The sequence below is a fragment of the Pristis pectinata genome, chromosome 9, assembly GCF_009764475.1.
Source record: "Pristis pectinata isolate sPriPec2 chromosome 9, sPriPec2.1.pri, whole genome shotgun sequence".
NCBI classification, from domain to species: Eukaryota; Metazoa; Chordata; class Chondrichthyes; order Rhinopristiformes; family Pristidae; genus Pristis; species Pristis pectinata.
In genome coordinates this window covers 86,349,870-86,367,809 of record NC_067413.1, presented here as the reverse complement: position 1 = coordinate 86,367,809, position 17,940 = coordinate 86,349,870, and the positions used below count along the sequence as shown (strand labels likewise).

General features: G+C 42.7%; 1 protein-coding gene across 6 annotated transcripts in view; it reads left to right on the top strand.

The window, feature by feature from the left end:
- Positions 1-3,167: 3,167 nt before the first annotated feature.
- Positions 3,168-17,940, top strand: part of tpd52 (tumor protein D52) — a 156,548-nt gene continuing 141,775 nt past the window's right edge. For 4 of the 6 annotated variants that reach the window (XR_007956901.1, XR_007956900.1, XR_007956902.1 and 1 more), the window contains exon 1: positions 3,459-3,610. Coding sequence is in view for 3 of the 6 variants with exons in the window: in XM_052023277.1 (XP_051879237.1) it covers positions 3,605-3,610 (6 nt within the window). In the remaining 3 variants the exon portion in view is untranslated. Of the gene's footprint in view, positions 3,611-17,940 lie in introns of all 6 variants that reach the window. The other 2 variants (XM_052023278.1, XM_052023279.1) reach the window with 2 other exon arrangements.

Here is a 17,940-nt window from a genome sequence, read left to right as displayed (position 1 = left end):
GTGCAGATGTAGCTATCAGGGAGAATGTAGGTCCTCTAGATTGCCAAATCTAGAATACTGCATCAAAATAAGGGAGCACAGTTTCTAAACAGCAAAATAGGTGGTCAGAAGTTCATATTCAACATAAAACATCCAGGAAAACCTATGGTGGCAAAAAGTCTTAAGTTATTTATTCAATAAATGGATGTCATTATGAGGGAAGTGTACACACTTCCTGGTGAAATTAATTAAATATGCAGGATGATCTTTCTTGTTGATATCTATATTGTGATCTTAATTTTGATAATGAAAACACATTTTATAAATACTTCTTAGGCAGTCCTCAGGATCAAAGATCTGCTTCCACTCCGGTTCTGTGGGCTCTGAGCAGGCTGTTGGGCTGCCACAGATGGGGCAGGAGATGCTTGATTCGTGGGTGGATAGGTAGCTTGGGAGGTGACGTGCCCCTTTTGTCATTTATGCCCTGCTCCCAATGAAGAGCCTCAAGACTCTCAATGCTATTCCAAATGCTCCTTCTTCACTTTGAACTGTCAAGAGCCAGGGATTCCCACAAGTTTCAGGGGATGTTGCATTTTATCAAAGACGCTTCAGGAACATATTGACTTGTTTCCTCCATCTGCCTGGTATTCTCCTGCCATGACTGAGTTGGGAATGGAATGTCCATTACTGGAGTCAGGCATCAAGCAGGCAAACAATGTGGCTTCCCCACTGGAGGCAACTTTTTGTAAATGGGGACTTTTGTATGGGAGGGAACATTGCCATTGGCTCACTAATCCTGTCAGTGGATTTGGAGCATTTTGTGGAGTCAGGGTTAGTGGTATCTCTCCAGTGTTTTGATGTGCCTGCTGTAGGTAATCGAGGTCTTAGAAGTTTACAGGTGGTTAGGGACCACTACTGCTTGGCAGACTATGAGCTTTGTGCTGGGTTTGAAGCAGTAATTTCCTTAGATAGTCAAAGACTGCATTAACATACTGCAAGAAACCTTATACCACATCTACCTTCTTTGAGAGGTGACTCCTGAGATATGAGATGCAGTCCATGTTTTCCAGCGTCTCATTGTGGAGCTATATTCTTGAGGGCTGGTAATGTACAGCAGAAGAAAGTTGATGGAGGAACAAACTTTTGGGAAGAATAAGAGCCATTCTCTTACATGTTTTAGCGAATGAGTTGACAATAACTTGGAGCTCAGCCTTCAAATATGCGCACAATTAAGTGTTGTTTGTGTAATGCAAATCAATGATTAAAGTTGGGACCTTGGTTCTGGAAATAGAGGTGAAGTAGATTAAATGGTTTCCCATTTCTCCTGTGGTTTGCTCCATTCCAACAGGAAATCTGTAGCAGCATTGCATCGAGAAAGATTTGAAAAAAAAATGTTGGAGTGATAACACCATGCTGTTCTGAGACTGGTCTGTTTTGGACCCATTGGTTAAAACATCCTGCAATCTATCATGTAACAGATATGAAATGGAGATAGATTTCTGCCACCTATAAATTTGAGAAGGATTTTCCATGGTCCCCTTCAATTAATGGAATCAAAGGCTTTTGTGATGTCAAGAGAGGACATGTATAGTGGTTGATATTGCTCCCCAATTTGTCTTGGTCATGTCCCTTATGCCTCTAGATAGATGAAATCTAAACCGATTCGGGGAGCAGCCCTTCAGTCAATGAGAAGAGGTGGCTGAGGAGGACCCCGGAAAATGACTGTCCCTACAGGAGACAGCAGCAAGACACCTCTGTAGCTACCACAATTGGATTTGTTACCTTTCTTGAAATGGTCAAAATTACAGCATGTTTGAGGTCTCCCAGCATATTATCCTCCTGCCAGATGCAGGAAATTATGTTATGAATTTGAGTGAGGTCCCTCTCTGCTAAGTTTTAGAACTTCAACAGCGATATTGCTTGCTCTCAAAGGCTACTAGTTTTTCAGATGGCATAAGAGGGCCTTTTCAACTTAGAGTCATAGAGTACTTCAGCACAGAAACAGGCCTTTTGGCCCATCCAGTCCATGCTGACTTGATCTTCTGCCTAGTCCCATCTACCTGCACCCAGACCCCTCCCATCCATGCACCTGTCCATGCACCAGATGTTCTTAAGGACATTGAAAAATCTGCACCTCGCACCCATCAGCTGTTCCTTAGGTTATGGGTTTTCTATCGAACCTTAGCTTTCAAGTGCCTGTAGAACTGTTTCTTGTCCCTTGAAGCATGGTAGAAATTCCAGTCTAAGGATATCTTTTGTTTGCAGTTGATGTGGTCTCGGATCTCCTAGACATACTCATCAAGCCAGTCGTGATGTTTTCTGGAGGGAAGCCGAAGGTTTCTTCACAGGTTCTAATTATGGTGGATTTCAGGGCAGTCCAGATGCTGTGCATACTCCACACCCTGGATAGATACATCATGTTAAAAATATGGCATTACCTGAGAAGAGCTTTCTTTGCAGAATCCTTGAGACCTTCAACAGTGATTTTCTTGCAGTGGTCAGTCCAGCAGTCACTGGAACCTTGTGGCATGGGTGATGCAGACACCCTTGCAGTTTGTTGCTCAGACACCGACATAATCTAGCTGGAGCCAGTGCATGGATTGGGGGTATTGGCATAAACTTCTCAGGCTTGTCCTTTTGACATAACAGGGCATTCGTAATGACAAGATGGTCTCCAAGCATTTTGTCAGCAGCACTCAATTGGAATTATCTTTCTTTACTCCCTCCTGGCCAAACACATCATTCCACCTTCTCAAACCCTGGCACTGAAGTCACCCAGGAGAATCGGTTGATCTCTCTTTGGGATGCAGGTCAGGGTTTGTTCAAGGTTGGAGAAGAAGATAAATTCCAGATGGATGTCAAAAGGTCATCATCTCAGAATCAGAAAAAAAACACTAAATGAACTTCTGGACAAACCAGTGGTGGCAAAAGCCTGAAAGCATTTACTCAGTAATTAAATGCCATTATGAGGGAAGTGCATAATCTTTCTGGGAAAATTAGCTAAAATGAGTTAGATGATCTTCCTCGTTGATATTTATCTTGTGATCTTAATTTTGAAAGAATTGCATTTTATTGACTAATCATATTAGTGACAATCAATGGACTCCACAGTAACTGCCTCTGGTTCAAATGCATGACCTAATTTGACATGCACCGCTTATTATGTAAGAACTGAACGGGTTTTTTTTACCGCTGATGGTAAGCACAGTTTCGCCCATCCGTTAGACCGCCAGTGCCGAGGGCCAGGGCACCAACGGGCCCCCCGAGTGCGTCCGCCAGCCCCGCCGAAGCGCTCAACGACAGGCGACGGGTCGCCCATGCGCCTGCGCACACCGAGCCCGCCCCGGCGCGCTCCCGAAAACACAGCCAGCACGTGCCGCAGCCGCCCAGAGCGTTTTTTTTACGTGCCGGGTGACGTAGACAAACCAGCGCACGCCGCTGCAAAAAGCGGTTGATCGGGGTGGGGCGGAGGGGAGGGAGCGGGTGGGGTATCGCTGTCAGGGGAGGAGGCGGCAAGAAATAGTGCGCTGCGGGGTCGGTCGGTTGGAGAGAGCAAGCGTGCGGCTGGAAACGGTTTCCCGTCTCCCCGTGTTTGTGAGGAAACAAGCGAGGATGGATTCTTCCAATGAAGGTAAGTGGACCCTGAGCCGCGTTAATCGCGGAGTGCCGCCTGATTTAAATTATCCCCGAGGGGCGAACCCGAGGTAGTGGCTGCTGCTGCTCTTATTACCTCCTGCGCGAATGCTCCGGCCCTGGGCACGCCACACGCAGCTCCCCGTTCATTTTAAGGCCACCTCTTCAGCTGCTTCACGATTTTCCCTTGTAAACTCGTTTGATTGCGTAAAAAAAATTAAAATTAGTCCGGTGAGGCTGCCATGTTTTGTCCACCGCTTGAAGCTGGTATCTCGAGGGGAGTTGTGCTAATAGATGGTTCATTTATTTGCTTTTTCTTTCAAGTTGGAGCCAACGGAAACTATTTCATTTGCAAGGACGTTTGCAAGAATTAATATTGCAAATTGTGTTTTTCATGACATTTGAGTACAGCCTTAGTTGTAAACAGTGGTCATGTTTTAATATGAGAAAAGAATGTTCTTAAACTTGCACTTAAACATTCTGTATTTAATAAATAGCTCCCCTTTGTAGATTATGTGCTATTTCTGTACATTTGAAGGCTGTTTGCAGAAAAAAAGTACAGTACGTATGCCTGGTTGTGCAAGACCAGGGTTTGTTTATAGGGTAATCCATGTCAAGTCTTTGAGTCACTTGCACGTGACTGATGGACACCTGACTGGTATGAAGTGAGCTATTAAGGAAATAACTCATTATCTGTATTGAGCTCTTATGTTATATTACATTGAGTTTTTGGTAAACAACATTTTGAAGAAAAAGGGAGGGAATGTATTTAACCAGAGGCATCACCACTTTGGGTAAAACGTTATGTTTCATCAGTTCTTTTGGTCCTCATCCAGTTGGTTGACAATATTTGTAGGAAGATCTTATTTGCTCCTCGTGGAGATTGACATGGGTGGACTAAAATTTTGTCTTCAGTTAACATTTGTTTTTTGCAGAATTTATGACCCTAGGCCACAACTGGCCCATAAGATCTTTATTTTTGGTGTCTGTAGGAGGGAGGTTCTATTGATGGAACTTGCTTTTTTTTCTATGTCACTACTGATCTTGTACACTGATTACCTAATGTGCAATTTTTCTTGAAAATTTGACAGCCTTCTACTAAATAGCATATCATGTAAACCTAACAGCTTGCCATTGCTACATGATCAGTGCTGGTTGGAGCCACTTTGACCATTCCAGACTCTTCAGATTTGCACCTTCTAAATGCTCTGCTCTCTAATTACCTGATACTAACAGCAAAAGGTTGGTAGGAAAGAGCCAATTTACTGTCAAACAGTGGTCCAGCATGATGTCCCAGCAAAGTGAAATGTATTAGTATTAGCACACACCATACTCTTTTCTAGTGTAACACAAGTGGGGGTTAGAAGATCTTTAATTTGCCAAGGCATGAATCATAATTAGTATTTATTGATCAGTGCCAATGGTTGGATCCTCAGAAAATACCCTGTAGGAAAATTATAACTGTGAACTGTTCAAAGAAAATATTTAAAAATTCCCTCATCTGATCATCATATATTCCCAAACTCGGAAAATTACACTTTGTCTCAGTTCACCTTAAGAGCCCTGTTGTATATTTCTAGGTCATGGTGCTGTCTTTGGGAATTCTCACAGGTTGAGGAGGATGCAATTTTGGTGGGCACAGAGGGCTCTGCCACTTGGACCCTCTGCTATGAAAATTAACTACCCTTGTACTACCTTTTTGTGCTACCTTGATGTACTTGTGTATGGATTGATCTGTCTGGATGGCATGCAAACAAAAGCTTTTTGCTGTATCTTGGTACATGTGACAATAATAAACCAATTAGCTGTACATATCATCCCTTCTTTCTTTCCTCACTTTCTCCTAACTAAAATCTTGATACTTTGTGGTGTATCCATAGAGGAGTCCAGGGGAAATTTCTGATCTATACTTTCCTTCATAAAAAGGAGTTCCATCAGTTTTCAAAGTAAGTAACCTACCTTGCCCTTGAACCTGTAAATTTATTTCTTCTCTTCCAGGTGAAGATTCATAGTTACACAGCACAGAAACAGGCTCTTTGTCCATGTCAACCAAGATGCTTATCTATACTAACTCAGTTTGCCTGTGTTTGGCCCAGATCCTTCTGAACTTTTCCTATCTCTATACCTGTCCAATTGTCTTTTCAGTGTTGTACCTGACTCCTCCACCTTGTCTGGCAGCTTGTTGCATATTACTGACTTTCCTCGGTGGGGGGGAAAAAATTTGCTACCCAGATCCACTTTAAATTTTTTTTCCTCTCACTTTAAACCTGTGGCCTCTAGTCTAGTTTTAGACTGCCTTCTACTCTGGGTGGGTAAGAAATGGGACTGTGAATAGTCAATCTATGCTCTTTGTAATTTTATGAACTTCTATAAGGTTACCCCTCAGCTTCCTTCACTCTAGGGGAAAACAGTCCAAGCCAATACAATCTCTCCTTGTAACTCAAACTTCTGGTTCAGGCAACATCCTTGTGAATCTTTTTGTACCATATAGCTTAATCATACCCTTTCAATAGCATGACAGCCAGAACTGCGCACAGTACTCCAAGTGTGGCCTAACTAATGATTATTACAATTGTAATATGACGTCCCAATTTGTACTTGGTGCATCGGCTGATGAAGGCAAACACAGGGCCTGATTAGGGATAGTCAACGTGTCTTTGTGCATGGCAGGTCATGTCCAAGCAAAGTATCTGGTTATTTACATTTAAGTTAAAACAGTTTATCTGATTAGCCCTCAAGTGATTTGGATTGTCAACAAACAATCTGCAGGAGAAATTCAGTGGGCTGATTCGTATCTGTGGAGGAGAGAGGAAGGAATTTTCGACATTTCAAATCGAAACTCTACATCAGGACTGATTCTGACCCGGAATGTTGACTGTTCCTCCCTGACCCTCCCAGCTCCACTGATGCTGCTTGATCTTCTGAGTTCCTCCAGCAGATTTCGTTGCTCCTGATTCCGACAAGTGCAGTCTCTTGCGTCTCTCTTGAGGGCCAATCCGGCCTTCTGTTGGGAGAAGTTGTGTACCATTTGTGGTTTGTACCAGTTGTTGCAGGGAATGATCAGGAGTAGGGAATTTTGATATCTTTGTTTTTAAACAAGAAGAAAATAAGCTCCTTTCCTCCTCTTACTCCTTCCATCTCATAATCTGACAGTTGTGGTTTTATTTGAGATTTTCACCTGACCTATTTCAGGAAATAAAACTGACTTGAATTTACACTGACATGGAAAGGAGCTAACTTGTAAATACATATTGTGGATTTTTAGCTAATCTTTTCTATATTGGTCTAGTCTTCTAGACCAAAATGTGTATAGGAATTATATTTCAGATCTCCTTCCCATTGTGTTAGCTTGGCATCTTGGTTGGCATGGACCAGTTGGGCCAAAGGACCTGTTTCTGTGCTGTATGGCTCTGGCTTGCTTATTTGTTAGTGGCTTGGTGTTGGATTCGGTGTATTCTTGACTAGTTTTTCCAAGAAAAATAGAATCCCATTATTTCTCAAATTATTCCAGGTATTTCTTTGTGAGCTGTCAAAAGCACATACTAATCAAAAACTGCAGATGCTGAAAATCTGAAATAACAATGTTGGAAGCACTTGGGTCAAACATGGATCAGTACAGCACAGGAACAGGCCCTGTGGCGTACCATGTCTGCATTGACCATGATGCTAATCTAAACTAATACCACCTGCCTGTGTGTGGTCTGTATCCCTCTACTCTGTGCCTGTTCGTGTCTGTCTAAATGCCTCTTTGCTGATTTTTGTATCTGTTTCTACCACCTCTCCTGGTAGCATGTTTTGGGCACCTACCACTCTGCATATTTTTTCAAATATGTACTTGCCTCTTGCATCTCCTTTAAACTTCCCTCTTCTCACCTTAAACCTCTGCCCTCTAGTATTTGACATTTCCATCCAGGGGAGAGGGAGAGGAGGCTGTCTTTCTTTCCTATCTAAGCCTCCCATAATTTGATGTACTTCTATCAGGTCACCCCCTCAGCCTCCAAACCAAGTGTGTCTAACTACCTTGTACTTTGTAATCCAGGGAACATCCTGGTGAACCTCTTCTGCATGGTGTCTAAAGCCCCCACATTCTTCCAACAAGGGGTCAACTAGAACTGCACAATATTCCAAATTTGGCCTAACTGAAGTATAATACAGCTGCAATGTGACTTTCTGACTTTTGTACTCAGTCCTACTACTGATGAAGGCAAGGATGCTATATGCCACCTTTACCACCCTATCTGCTTGTATTGCCACTTTCAGGGAGCTATGAACTTGCACCCCATAATTATTTCCTTTCATTTGATATCCTAAAAGGCATCAACTCTCACTTGTCAGGATTAAACTCCATCTGCCATTTCGCCACCCAAATTTCCAACAGATCTATATGTTGCTGTATCATTTGACAACCTTCCTTGCTATTTACAACTTAGCCATTTTTTTGTCCTCTGCAAACTTGCTAGTCAGACCATTCTACAGTTTCATCCTGATCATTTATAAATGTCACAAATAAGATGTCTGAGCACTGATCATTGCAGAACACCACTGGAGATAGAAATGGTGAACATTGAGGTTGAAGGATCTTTTGACCTGGAAAAGTTGACTGTGTGTCTCTCTTGAGATGCTATCTGACCTATTGAGTGTTTCCATTACAGGCTATCCCTGGGTTACAAAGACCTGACTTACAGACGCCCATACATATGAACAAGCTTCCATGTCATTACGTTCAAAAATCTGACATGCATACGTTTGCTCCTACAAATGGCAGAACTAGTTTTCTTTCTTGCTCCACTTTTATTAATTGTTCTCATCAGTCGTGTGTATTTGATGCCATTCATTACAATACTCTGGAGGTATTGTTACCATAGCAAGTTTTTTTTGTGTATTTTCTGACTTATGGACAAAATAGAGTTAAGGATGTCTTTTTAAAAACTGAACCTGTTTGTTACCTGGGGATGGCCTATATTTATAATTCATCTTGATATTCAACAAAACTTGAGCTACTGCTTTGACTTAATAGTTTTTTTAAAGTAATCTTGTCAATCTAAGCTTTTTGAGATTGTTTATTTAAAAAAAAATCAGTTTTCTTCATTTACTCAAAAGCTTTTGCTGGTTTCATTTCTTTTTAAACTGCTTTTAGGGACTGACTCTGTCCTTTGTCATTAGTAGAATGCTGCATCTGCTTTTGTCAACTTTTGGTCTGATGCAATAGTATTGTGGAACAAACAGTCCACTCTTATGACAATGACCAGCAAATCTAAAGCATCTAATTCATTTTTTTAGACAAGAGTTTGAGCATTGAGATTTCAGAGTAAATCTTCATGAATAAGAAGCTGTTTATAGTTAGCTGCTATGCTGGTGGAGTGGGTGGGAGGATGACTATATCGGGGATTGGATTGGAAATGTTTTTTAATGTGGATATCACATGAGGTGCAAGGAATTGCTCCAGAAGAGACATTTTTGAGCAGCTTGGGAGATATAACTGTTTCACAAAATATTGAAGTAGGTCAGTGAACCATAATTTTTGCTGTGTGTGTAATCTTTTTCTGACTTGCCCTTGTAGTAATTTGAAGTTGTTAATGTGTTTCCACTTGGCTTTTTTTGTAAAGAACTAAGTTGGCCACCATTGTAATGTGTTTTATAGGATATTTTTGTAACAGGATTAAAACTTGTATAATGCTGTCATCCCAATCTGTGGGTTATGGCATTTGCTTGGGGCCACATTCAGACTCTGAGGTAATGTGGGGAGAAAGTTACATTAGGAGTAACTCGGAAGATTTTAAAGAGATCTTAAGAACATTGGATTGTCTTTAGTGAATCTGGGTTTTTTTTTTACTGTTCTTGAGGAAATCTGTAATTCTTGATCAGTCAGGCTTGCATGTGATTTCAGGCCAACAGCAATGTGGTTGACTCTTAACTACCCACTGAAGTGACCTAGCAAGCCACTAAATTGTATTGCAACTGCTCTGTTAAGCTGTTTAAATGATAAAACTGGATTAGCCATTTGACATCTAGGAAGTGACTTTGGACACAGCAAAGTCACTTCTATTTGCTCTACCATCCTACTATATCTAAATTGAGAGCTGTCTTGCAGACAAGCCAAGAAACAGCCTGACCTAACCATAGTTAGATTCTAACCTTGCACACAATGTGCTGGGCTTCTACATCATTTTCTTGTGTGCATCTTGTACTACTGGCAGGATGGGTTGGCTGGAGGTCATGGTACAGGGAGTGAGTGGTCCTGGGAGTCCTCTGCATTGACTTTTAGCCCTATGGAGGCTTATGGCAAGGAAGCCATCCCCTGGTTATCACTTGCTGTTCTCTTTTGACTGATGAATTGATACACCCTCTATTTTGAGGGGAAAAGCTCTTGGATGATGTGCTGAAAGTAGCAAGAGCATAGAATGTACTCTGGTTGGAAACTTCGTATTCCATTACCATGAGTGGCACAGTAGCATACCACCAGTGAGCTGGCCAAGTCTTTCAGGCTGCCAGATTGGATGTGGGGCTGGTAGGGTGTAAACCAGAATGAGGGTTAAAACTGCTTTACCTTATCCCTGCCATTCTACTTGTGGATGTATCAGTGCAGGATAACATTGATCTAAGTGACCATTGCATTGTTTTGTCTTTACACCAAAGGCACCCCCCATTTGTGCCAGCAGGTGATCCCAGGAGCAGCACCAAATTTACCAAACTGAGGTGGCAACAGGATGAAACTGCAGCACAATCACATGAGTGCCAAACAGAAATGGTGTGCAATAGACACCTGAGAAATTGCCCACAACCTCATTAATTCACCCTGTAATCTTACCATATCCACTTGTGAATGATACAGTTAAAACTTGCATGAGGATAAGGTTCCAAGAAAGTCCCCATTCTTGGTGATGGCGGGGCCCAACATAAACATTGAAGCATTCATAACCATATTTGGCCAAAAGTACCATCTTTGCTTTCTCCCTTGATCCACGTCATAACAGAAACTAGTGCTCAAGTTAATTTGCTCCATCTGATACAAAGGCCCAGCTGAGAACCCTGGATTCACTCTGTACAATTGTAGTAGAACTGGCTGTACCATTAAAAGCTTGTGCTAGAAGTCTGTCAAACTGTTCTGATGCATTTTACAACACTACGATCTACTTGACATTGTAGAGTATTGTACAGATGTGTCCAGTTCACAAAAAGCAGACAGATCCAGTCATGCTAATTATCACATAGTCTTCTCTCAATTATAGCTAAGTGATGGAAGTCCTTGTCAGTCTTGGACAAAGCATGGACCAAGGTACTGAATTCTAGAATGCAGTTGAGAATGGCTGTCTTGACAGTGAGGAGAAGTCTGAGAACCTAAAGCTTTTCTGCCATTTACAAGCCAGAAACATGATGGAATATGCTCCATTAATCTGGAGGAGTGCATTTCCAAGAACATTCAATACTATCTGGTCAAAATAGCTGTCATTTTTGTTATCTTGTCTACCACTCTAAAAACTTGATTTCTTGCATCACTGGCACAGTATTGAATTGGTTTATTATCGTCACATGTACTGAGGTACAGTGAAAAACTTGCATGCCATCCATACAAATTATTTCATTACAACAGTGCATTGAGGTAGTACAAGGGAAAGCAATAACAGAATGCAGAATAAAGTGTTACAGTTACAGAGTGCAGGCAGACAATAAGGTGCAAGGCCATAGTGAGGTAGATTGTGAGGTCAAGAATCCATCTCATCATACAAGGGGACAGTTCAAGAGTCTTATAACAGCAGGATAGAAGCTATCCTTGAGCCTGGTGGTACATGCTTTCAGGCTTTTGTATCATCCTGATGGGAGGGGGGAGAAGAGAATGACTTGGGGTGTGTGGGGTCTTGTATGTTGGCTATTTTACTGAGGGAACTAAGTATAATCAGTCCATGGAGGGGAAGCTGGTTTCTGACTGCTGAACTGTGTCTACAACTCTCTACAGTTTCTTGTGGGCATGGGCAGAGCAGTTGCCATACCAAGCTGTAATGCAACTGGGTAAGATGTTTTCTATGGTGTATCAATATTTCTTTAAAAAATTGAGGGTCAAATGAGATGTCAAATTTCTTTCACCTCTTGAAATAGAGGTGCTGGTGAGTTTTCTTGGCTGTGGTGTCTACGTGGTTGGGCCAGGACAGGCTATTGGTGATGTTCACTGGTGGGAACTTGGAGCTCTCAACACTCTTGACCTTGGCACAGTTGATGTAAACAGCATGTGTTCTGCCCCCCCTTGAAGTCAATGACTAGCTTTTGTTTTGCTGACCTTGAGGGAAAGGTTGTTTTCATGACAATATGTCCCTAGGCTCTGTATCTCCTTCCTATATGCCAACTCTTTGTTATTTGAGATTCTGCCCACTACAGTGGGCAAACTTCCAGATGGAGTTAGAGCAGAATCTAGCCCCACATTCGTGAGTACATAGGGGGTGAAGTAGGGGGCTGAGGATGCAGCCTTGGAGGGCACCAGTGTTGAGGATAATTGTGCTGGATGTGTTGCTGGCTATCCTTATTGTGTTCTGTTGGTCAGGAAATCAAGGATCCAGCTGCAAAGGGAGATGTTGACTCCTAGGTCTAGAAGTTTGGAGATGAGTTTGCTTGGAATTTTAGTATTGAAGGTGGTGCTGTAGTCATTAAACAATAGTTGAATGTCAGTGTCTTTACTGTCCAGATATTCCAGAGATGACTGCAGGGCTAGGGAGATGGTATCTGCCGTAGACCTGTTTTGGTGGTGGGTGAATTGCAGTGGGTCGAGGTTGTCTTGGAGGCTGGAGTTAATGCGTGCCATGACCAGCCTCTCAAAGCACTTCATGTTGGTGGATGTCAGAGCCTCTGGGCGGTAGTCATTAAGGCACATTACCTTGTTTTTCTTAAGTACTGGGATGACAGTGGTAGTCTTAAAGCAGGTGGGAACCTCAGATGGAAGTAGGGAGAGTTTAAAAATGTCTGCAAATACCCTCACCAGCTGATCTAAGGGCATGGCCGGGGACACCATCCAGGCCAAATGCTTTCTGTGGGTTTACACTCAGGAAGACTGATCCTGTGCCTGCAATGATGACTGTGGGTTCAGGTGTATTGGAGGCTATTGGGGAGGGTGACGAAGTTCCAATCCCCTTCTGTTCAAAATGCACCTAGAATGCATTAAGCTCATCGGGAAGGGATGTGCTGTTGTTGGCAATGCTGCCTGACTGTCTTGAAGTCCATTATAGCATGTAAGCCCTTCCACAATAGATGGCTGGTCTGGGACTCAACTTTGGATTGATTGTCTATTGGCATCCCTGAGCTTTACGGAGATCATATCTCAATTTCTGGTATAGGTCAAGGTCACCTGATTTGAATGCCACAGACCTGGATTGCAGTAGGGAGTGGATCTCCTGGTTTGTCCATGGTTTCTGGTTTGGGAACCCCCAAGATTGACCTCTTTAGTACATGGTTCTCTACACACTAGCTGATTAAAATCCTTGATGGTGGTGACATGCTCATCTAGGCTGACTGCTGAGTCTTTGAACATGGACCAGTCTGCTGACTCAAAGCAGTCATGTGGAAGCTCATCTATTTCCTCAAACCAGCACCATGACTTTATGTACTGGATCCTTGTGGTTCAGCTTCTGTTTGTACGCAGGGAGGAGGAGCACAACCTGGTGGTCTGATTTACTGAAGCGTGGGCAGGAGGTGGCTCGGTAGGTATCTTTGGTTGTGTAGCAGTGGTCAAGGGTATTTGGCCCCTGGTGGGACAGGAGACATGCTGGTAGTATTTTGGTAACACTCTTGGTCTGGTTGAAGTCACTGGCTATGATGAAGAGGGCCTTGGTATCCCGTTTCAAGGCTGTTGATCACGGAGTATAGCTCATAAAGTGCAGGCTTCTCATCTGCTTGGGGAGTGATGTAGACTGCTGTCAGGATAGCTGAAGTGAACTCCTGTGGCAGGTAATGCCACTTAATAAAAACACTGCAGTTACTTGGGCAATTCTTGCAATATTTCCAAAACCTGCAAACATGCCAACCAAGAAGGTCAAGGGCAGAAGTCTTGTGGTGAAACATTGAACAATAAGCATGGTACTGTTTGTTCTTGGATTGAACTGTTTCTGCTACTGTGCTTGGTAGATTATTTTAAGGATTTAAACCAGTTTTGTCTGGCTTCAGAATAGATTCACTTAATCTGATTTACATTTGCCTTGTAATTTGATTTGTATACTTGGAATGCACTAATTGAGGAGTGTGGTAATTGTGTAACATTTCATTGAGCTTCATTGTTGTACATTATTGTGTATGTGAAGAAATGTTGCGGTGTGTGGGGAAGCATGCACTGAAGTAGATAAATGTGTTGGGAAAACAGATGCAAAATAATTGGCACAAAGAAATGTGAACAAAACAACAGCATGAGATTGAAAGAGCGAGTGGTTAAATTTGGGGTAGTATTTTATAAAGGGTATGTAGATCAGTGCAATTAAAACAACCCTCATTGAATGAGATGGAGTCCTTTGGGGGGAAAATAGTGTGAATAGCAATGCAAGGTGGGTGAGTAGTGTAGATTGGTGGTAAAGACCCTAGAGCTTTGAAGAAGTAGCAACAGGTGTTAATGCCAGTGGTGTTGCACTTAGCTGCAAGTGGTTGATCAAGATCTCACTTGAGTTGACAAGATTAGCAAGTTGATATTCAACAGCATATATTCTAGTTTGTTGCACAATGTTCAATGTTACAGTTGTATTACCCAGACAAATTGTACAACACTCACTGCCCCTCCCTTTTGTATTACAGGGCAAAGTCTTAGATAACATAAATTAACATGGACACATGCTAGCTTTCATGGGAAGGACATGATTGAGTTGAGTAGCTTGCTGAGGAAGATCTCTTAATTAATCCTCTATTTGCATTCTGTGATTTGCACCTCATCCCTCAATCTCTTTTTGACTTGGATATTTCTTTACATCATCTGTAGCTTCCATGTTTTGCCCTTGCTTCACATTTGTTTCTCCACTGCTGGGAGATTTGCTGCTCCTTCCTCATGGTCCTGCTCCTGTTTCTTATCTGATGGGTGACAGCAAGGCCTCAGTGACTTAAAACAAAATCAACAGTTTGGACCAAATGGCATGTGGTAGAGTACCTAAACATCTGAGGGGGCTCTGATTTTTGTTTTGCTTAACTCTACTCTACACCAGTACACAGCCTTTTTGATTTGTGATTCCAGTCTTTGAGTTATGGGGCCACAGACTATCCATTGCTTTCTAAAACAAAATTATCAATTTTTCCTGCTTTTGAGGAACTATCTTGTGTTCAGCTTCCTGACTTCAATTCTGCACCATCCCCTCTGCTGTGCAAACATTAAAGCTGGGGAAGAAATTTGTGATTTTTGTTATATAACAATCTTTTGTGACAAAGCTGCTTTCCTGGGGATAAGATGTTCTGTATGGATCTCTTGTTTAAAGCTGAAGCTTCATGATTTATTTAAAAGCAGGCTTAACCACTTATCTGAAGAAAAGCAAGGTAACATGCCTCAATGACTACTGACCAGTGGCTCTGACATCCACCATCATGAAGTGCATCAACTCCAGCCTCCCAGACAATCTTGACCCACTGCAATTCATCTATCGCTGAAACAGGTCTACAGTGGATGCAATCTCCCTGGCCCGACACTCAGCTCTGGAGCATCTGGACAGTAAAGGCACCTACGTTAGACTATTGTTTATTGACTACAGCTCTGCCTTCAATACAATAATCCCAAGTAAGCTTGTCACCAGACTCCGAGACCTAGGAGTCAACACCTCCCTCTGTAACTGGATCCTTGACTTCCTAACGAACAGACCGCAATCAGTGAGGATAGGCAGCAATGCCTCCGGCACAATTATTCTCAACACTGGTGCCCCCAAGGCTGCGTCCTCAGCCCTCTACTCCCTATACGCTCATGACTGCGTGGCCAGATTCTGCTCTAACTCTATCTACAAGTTTGCAGATGATACCACCGTTCTAGGCTGTATCTGAAACAGCAATGAGTCGGAGTACAGGAAGGAGAGAGCTTAGTGGAATGGTGTCATGACAACAACCTTTCCCTCAATGTCAACAAAACAAAAGAGCTGGTCATTCCCTTCAGGAAAGGGGGTGGGGCACATGCACCTGTCTACATCAAAGATGCTGAGGTCGAGAGGGTTGAGAGCTTCAAGCTCCTGAAAGTGAACATCACCAACAGCCTGTCCTGGTCAAATCATGTAGATGCCGTGGTCAAAGCTCACCAGCACCTCTGCTTCCTCAGGAGGCTAAAGAAATTTGGTTTGTCCCCTTTGACTCTCACCAACTTTTACAGATGCACCAAAGAAAGCATCCTATCTGGATGTATCACGGCTTGGTACGGAAACTGCTCTGCTCAGGACCGCAAAAAACTGCAGAGTTGCAGACACAGTCCAGCGCATCACGGACACCAGCCTCCCCTCCTTGGACTCTGTCTTTACCTCTCACTGTCTTGGTGAAGCAGCCAGCATAATCAAAGACCCCACCCACCCAGGTCATTCTCTCTTCCATCAGGTAGAAGATACAGGAGCCTGAAGGCACGTACCACCAGGCTTAAGGACAGCTTCTACCCCACTGTGATAAGACTATTGAATGGTTCCCTTATACAATGAGATGGACTATGACCTCATAACCTTGTTGTGACCTTGCACCTTACTGCACTGCACTTTCTCTGTAGCTGTGACACTTTGTACTGTTATTGTTTTTACCTGTAGTACATCAATGCACTCTGTACTAACTCAATGTAACTGCACTGCATAATGAATTGACCTGTACGATTGGTATGCAAGACAAGTTTTTCACTGTACCTTGTTACAAGTGACAATAATAACCCAATACCATCATTCCTTTGTCTTTCATTTTAGCACTTTTTGACCTATATTTGTATTACAATGTGCTTTATAGAATTAGATTCATGGAGTTACACAGGGCAGAAACAGGCCCTTTGGCCCAATTTGTCCATGATGACCAAAATGCCTATTTATGCTAATCCCATTTGCCTGCATTTGGCCCAAATCCTTCTCTTAAAATTTTTCCAATCCATGTACCTGTTGAAGTCTCTTTTTAAATATTGTAACTGTACCACAACCTCTGGCAGCTCATTCCCTATACCCAGCACCCTGTGTGGGGAAATGCTTGCCCATCAAATCTTTCAATCTTTCTTCTATCACCTTAAATCTATGCCCTTTGGTTTTAGACACTTGCCTTGAGAAAAAGGACTGACTATTGACCCTATTTAAGCCCCTCAAAATGTTATAAACCCCTTCAGGGAAAACAGTCCCAGCCTATCCAATCTCTCCTTGTAACTTAAGTACTTCAGTCCGGTAATATCCTTGTGAATCTTTTTCTGCACTTTTTCTAGCTTAATCACATCCTTCCAATAGTATGACAACCATAATAGCACATAATGCTGCAGCCTAACTAATGATTTGTTACAATTGTAACATGACGTCCCAATTCCTATCCTCAGTGCCTCAGCTGAAAGACTAGCATACCATACTCCTTCACCACAGTCTACCTGTGTTGCTGCTTTCAGACAACTTGTACCCCAATGTCTTGCTGTTCAACAACACTCCCCATTGTCCTGCCATTTACGGTGTATGTCCTGGTTTACCTTACTGAAATGCATCACTTCACACTTGTCTGAGTTAAATTCCATCAGCCATTCCCTTGTCGACTTTCCCAGTTGATCTAGATCCTGTTTTAACCTTTGGCAGCCTTCTTCACTGTCCACTATACCACCAAATTTGGTGTCATCTGCAGAGTTGCCAATAATGCCATCTACATTCTCTTCAACAATGAAGAATCCAGCACTGCTCCCTACAGCACACCACTGGTTCTAGGTCTAGAATCTGAAAAGCAACCCTCCACTGATGCCCACTGCCTCTAACCACCAAGTAAATTGGATACAAAAGTGTCTATCTCAGCCTAGATTCCCATGTATTCTACCCTTCTGGATCAGCCTACCTTGCAGGACTTTGTCAACGGCTATGCTAAAGTCCATGTAGCCCACATCTACTGCCCTGCCCTTGTCAATCCTCTTGGTCACCACCTCAAAAAAAAATTAAATTTGTGAGAGATGACAAAGCCATGCTGACCTTTTCTAATCAGTCCATGCATTTCCAAATGCAGCTAGATCCTGTCTCTTAGAATCCCCTCCAGTAACTTCCCCACCACTGATGTAAAGCTTACTGGCCTGTAGTTCCCTAGCTTGTCCTTGTGGCCTTTCTTAAAGACACATTAGCCACCCTCCCATCTTGCAGTACTTCATTTGTGGCTAAAGATCTCTCTGCCAGGTCCCAGCAATTTCTTCCCTAGCTTCCC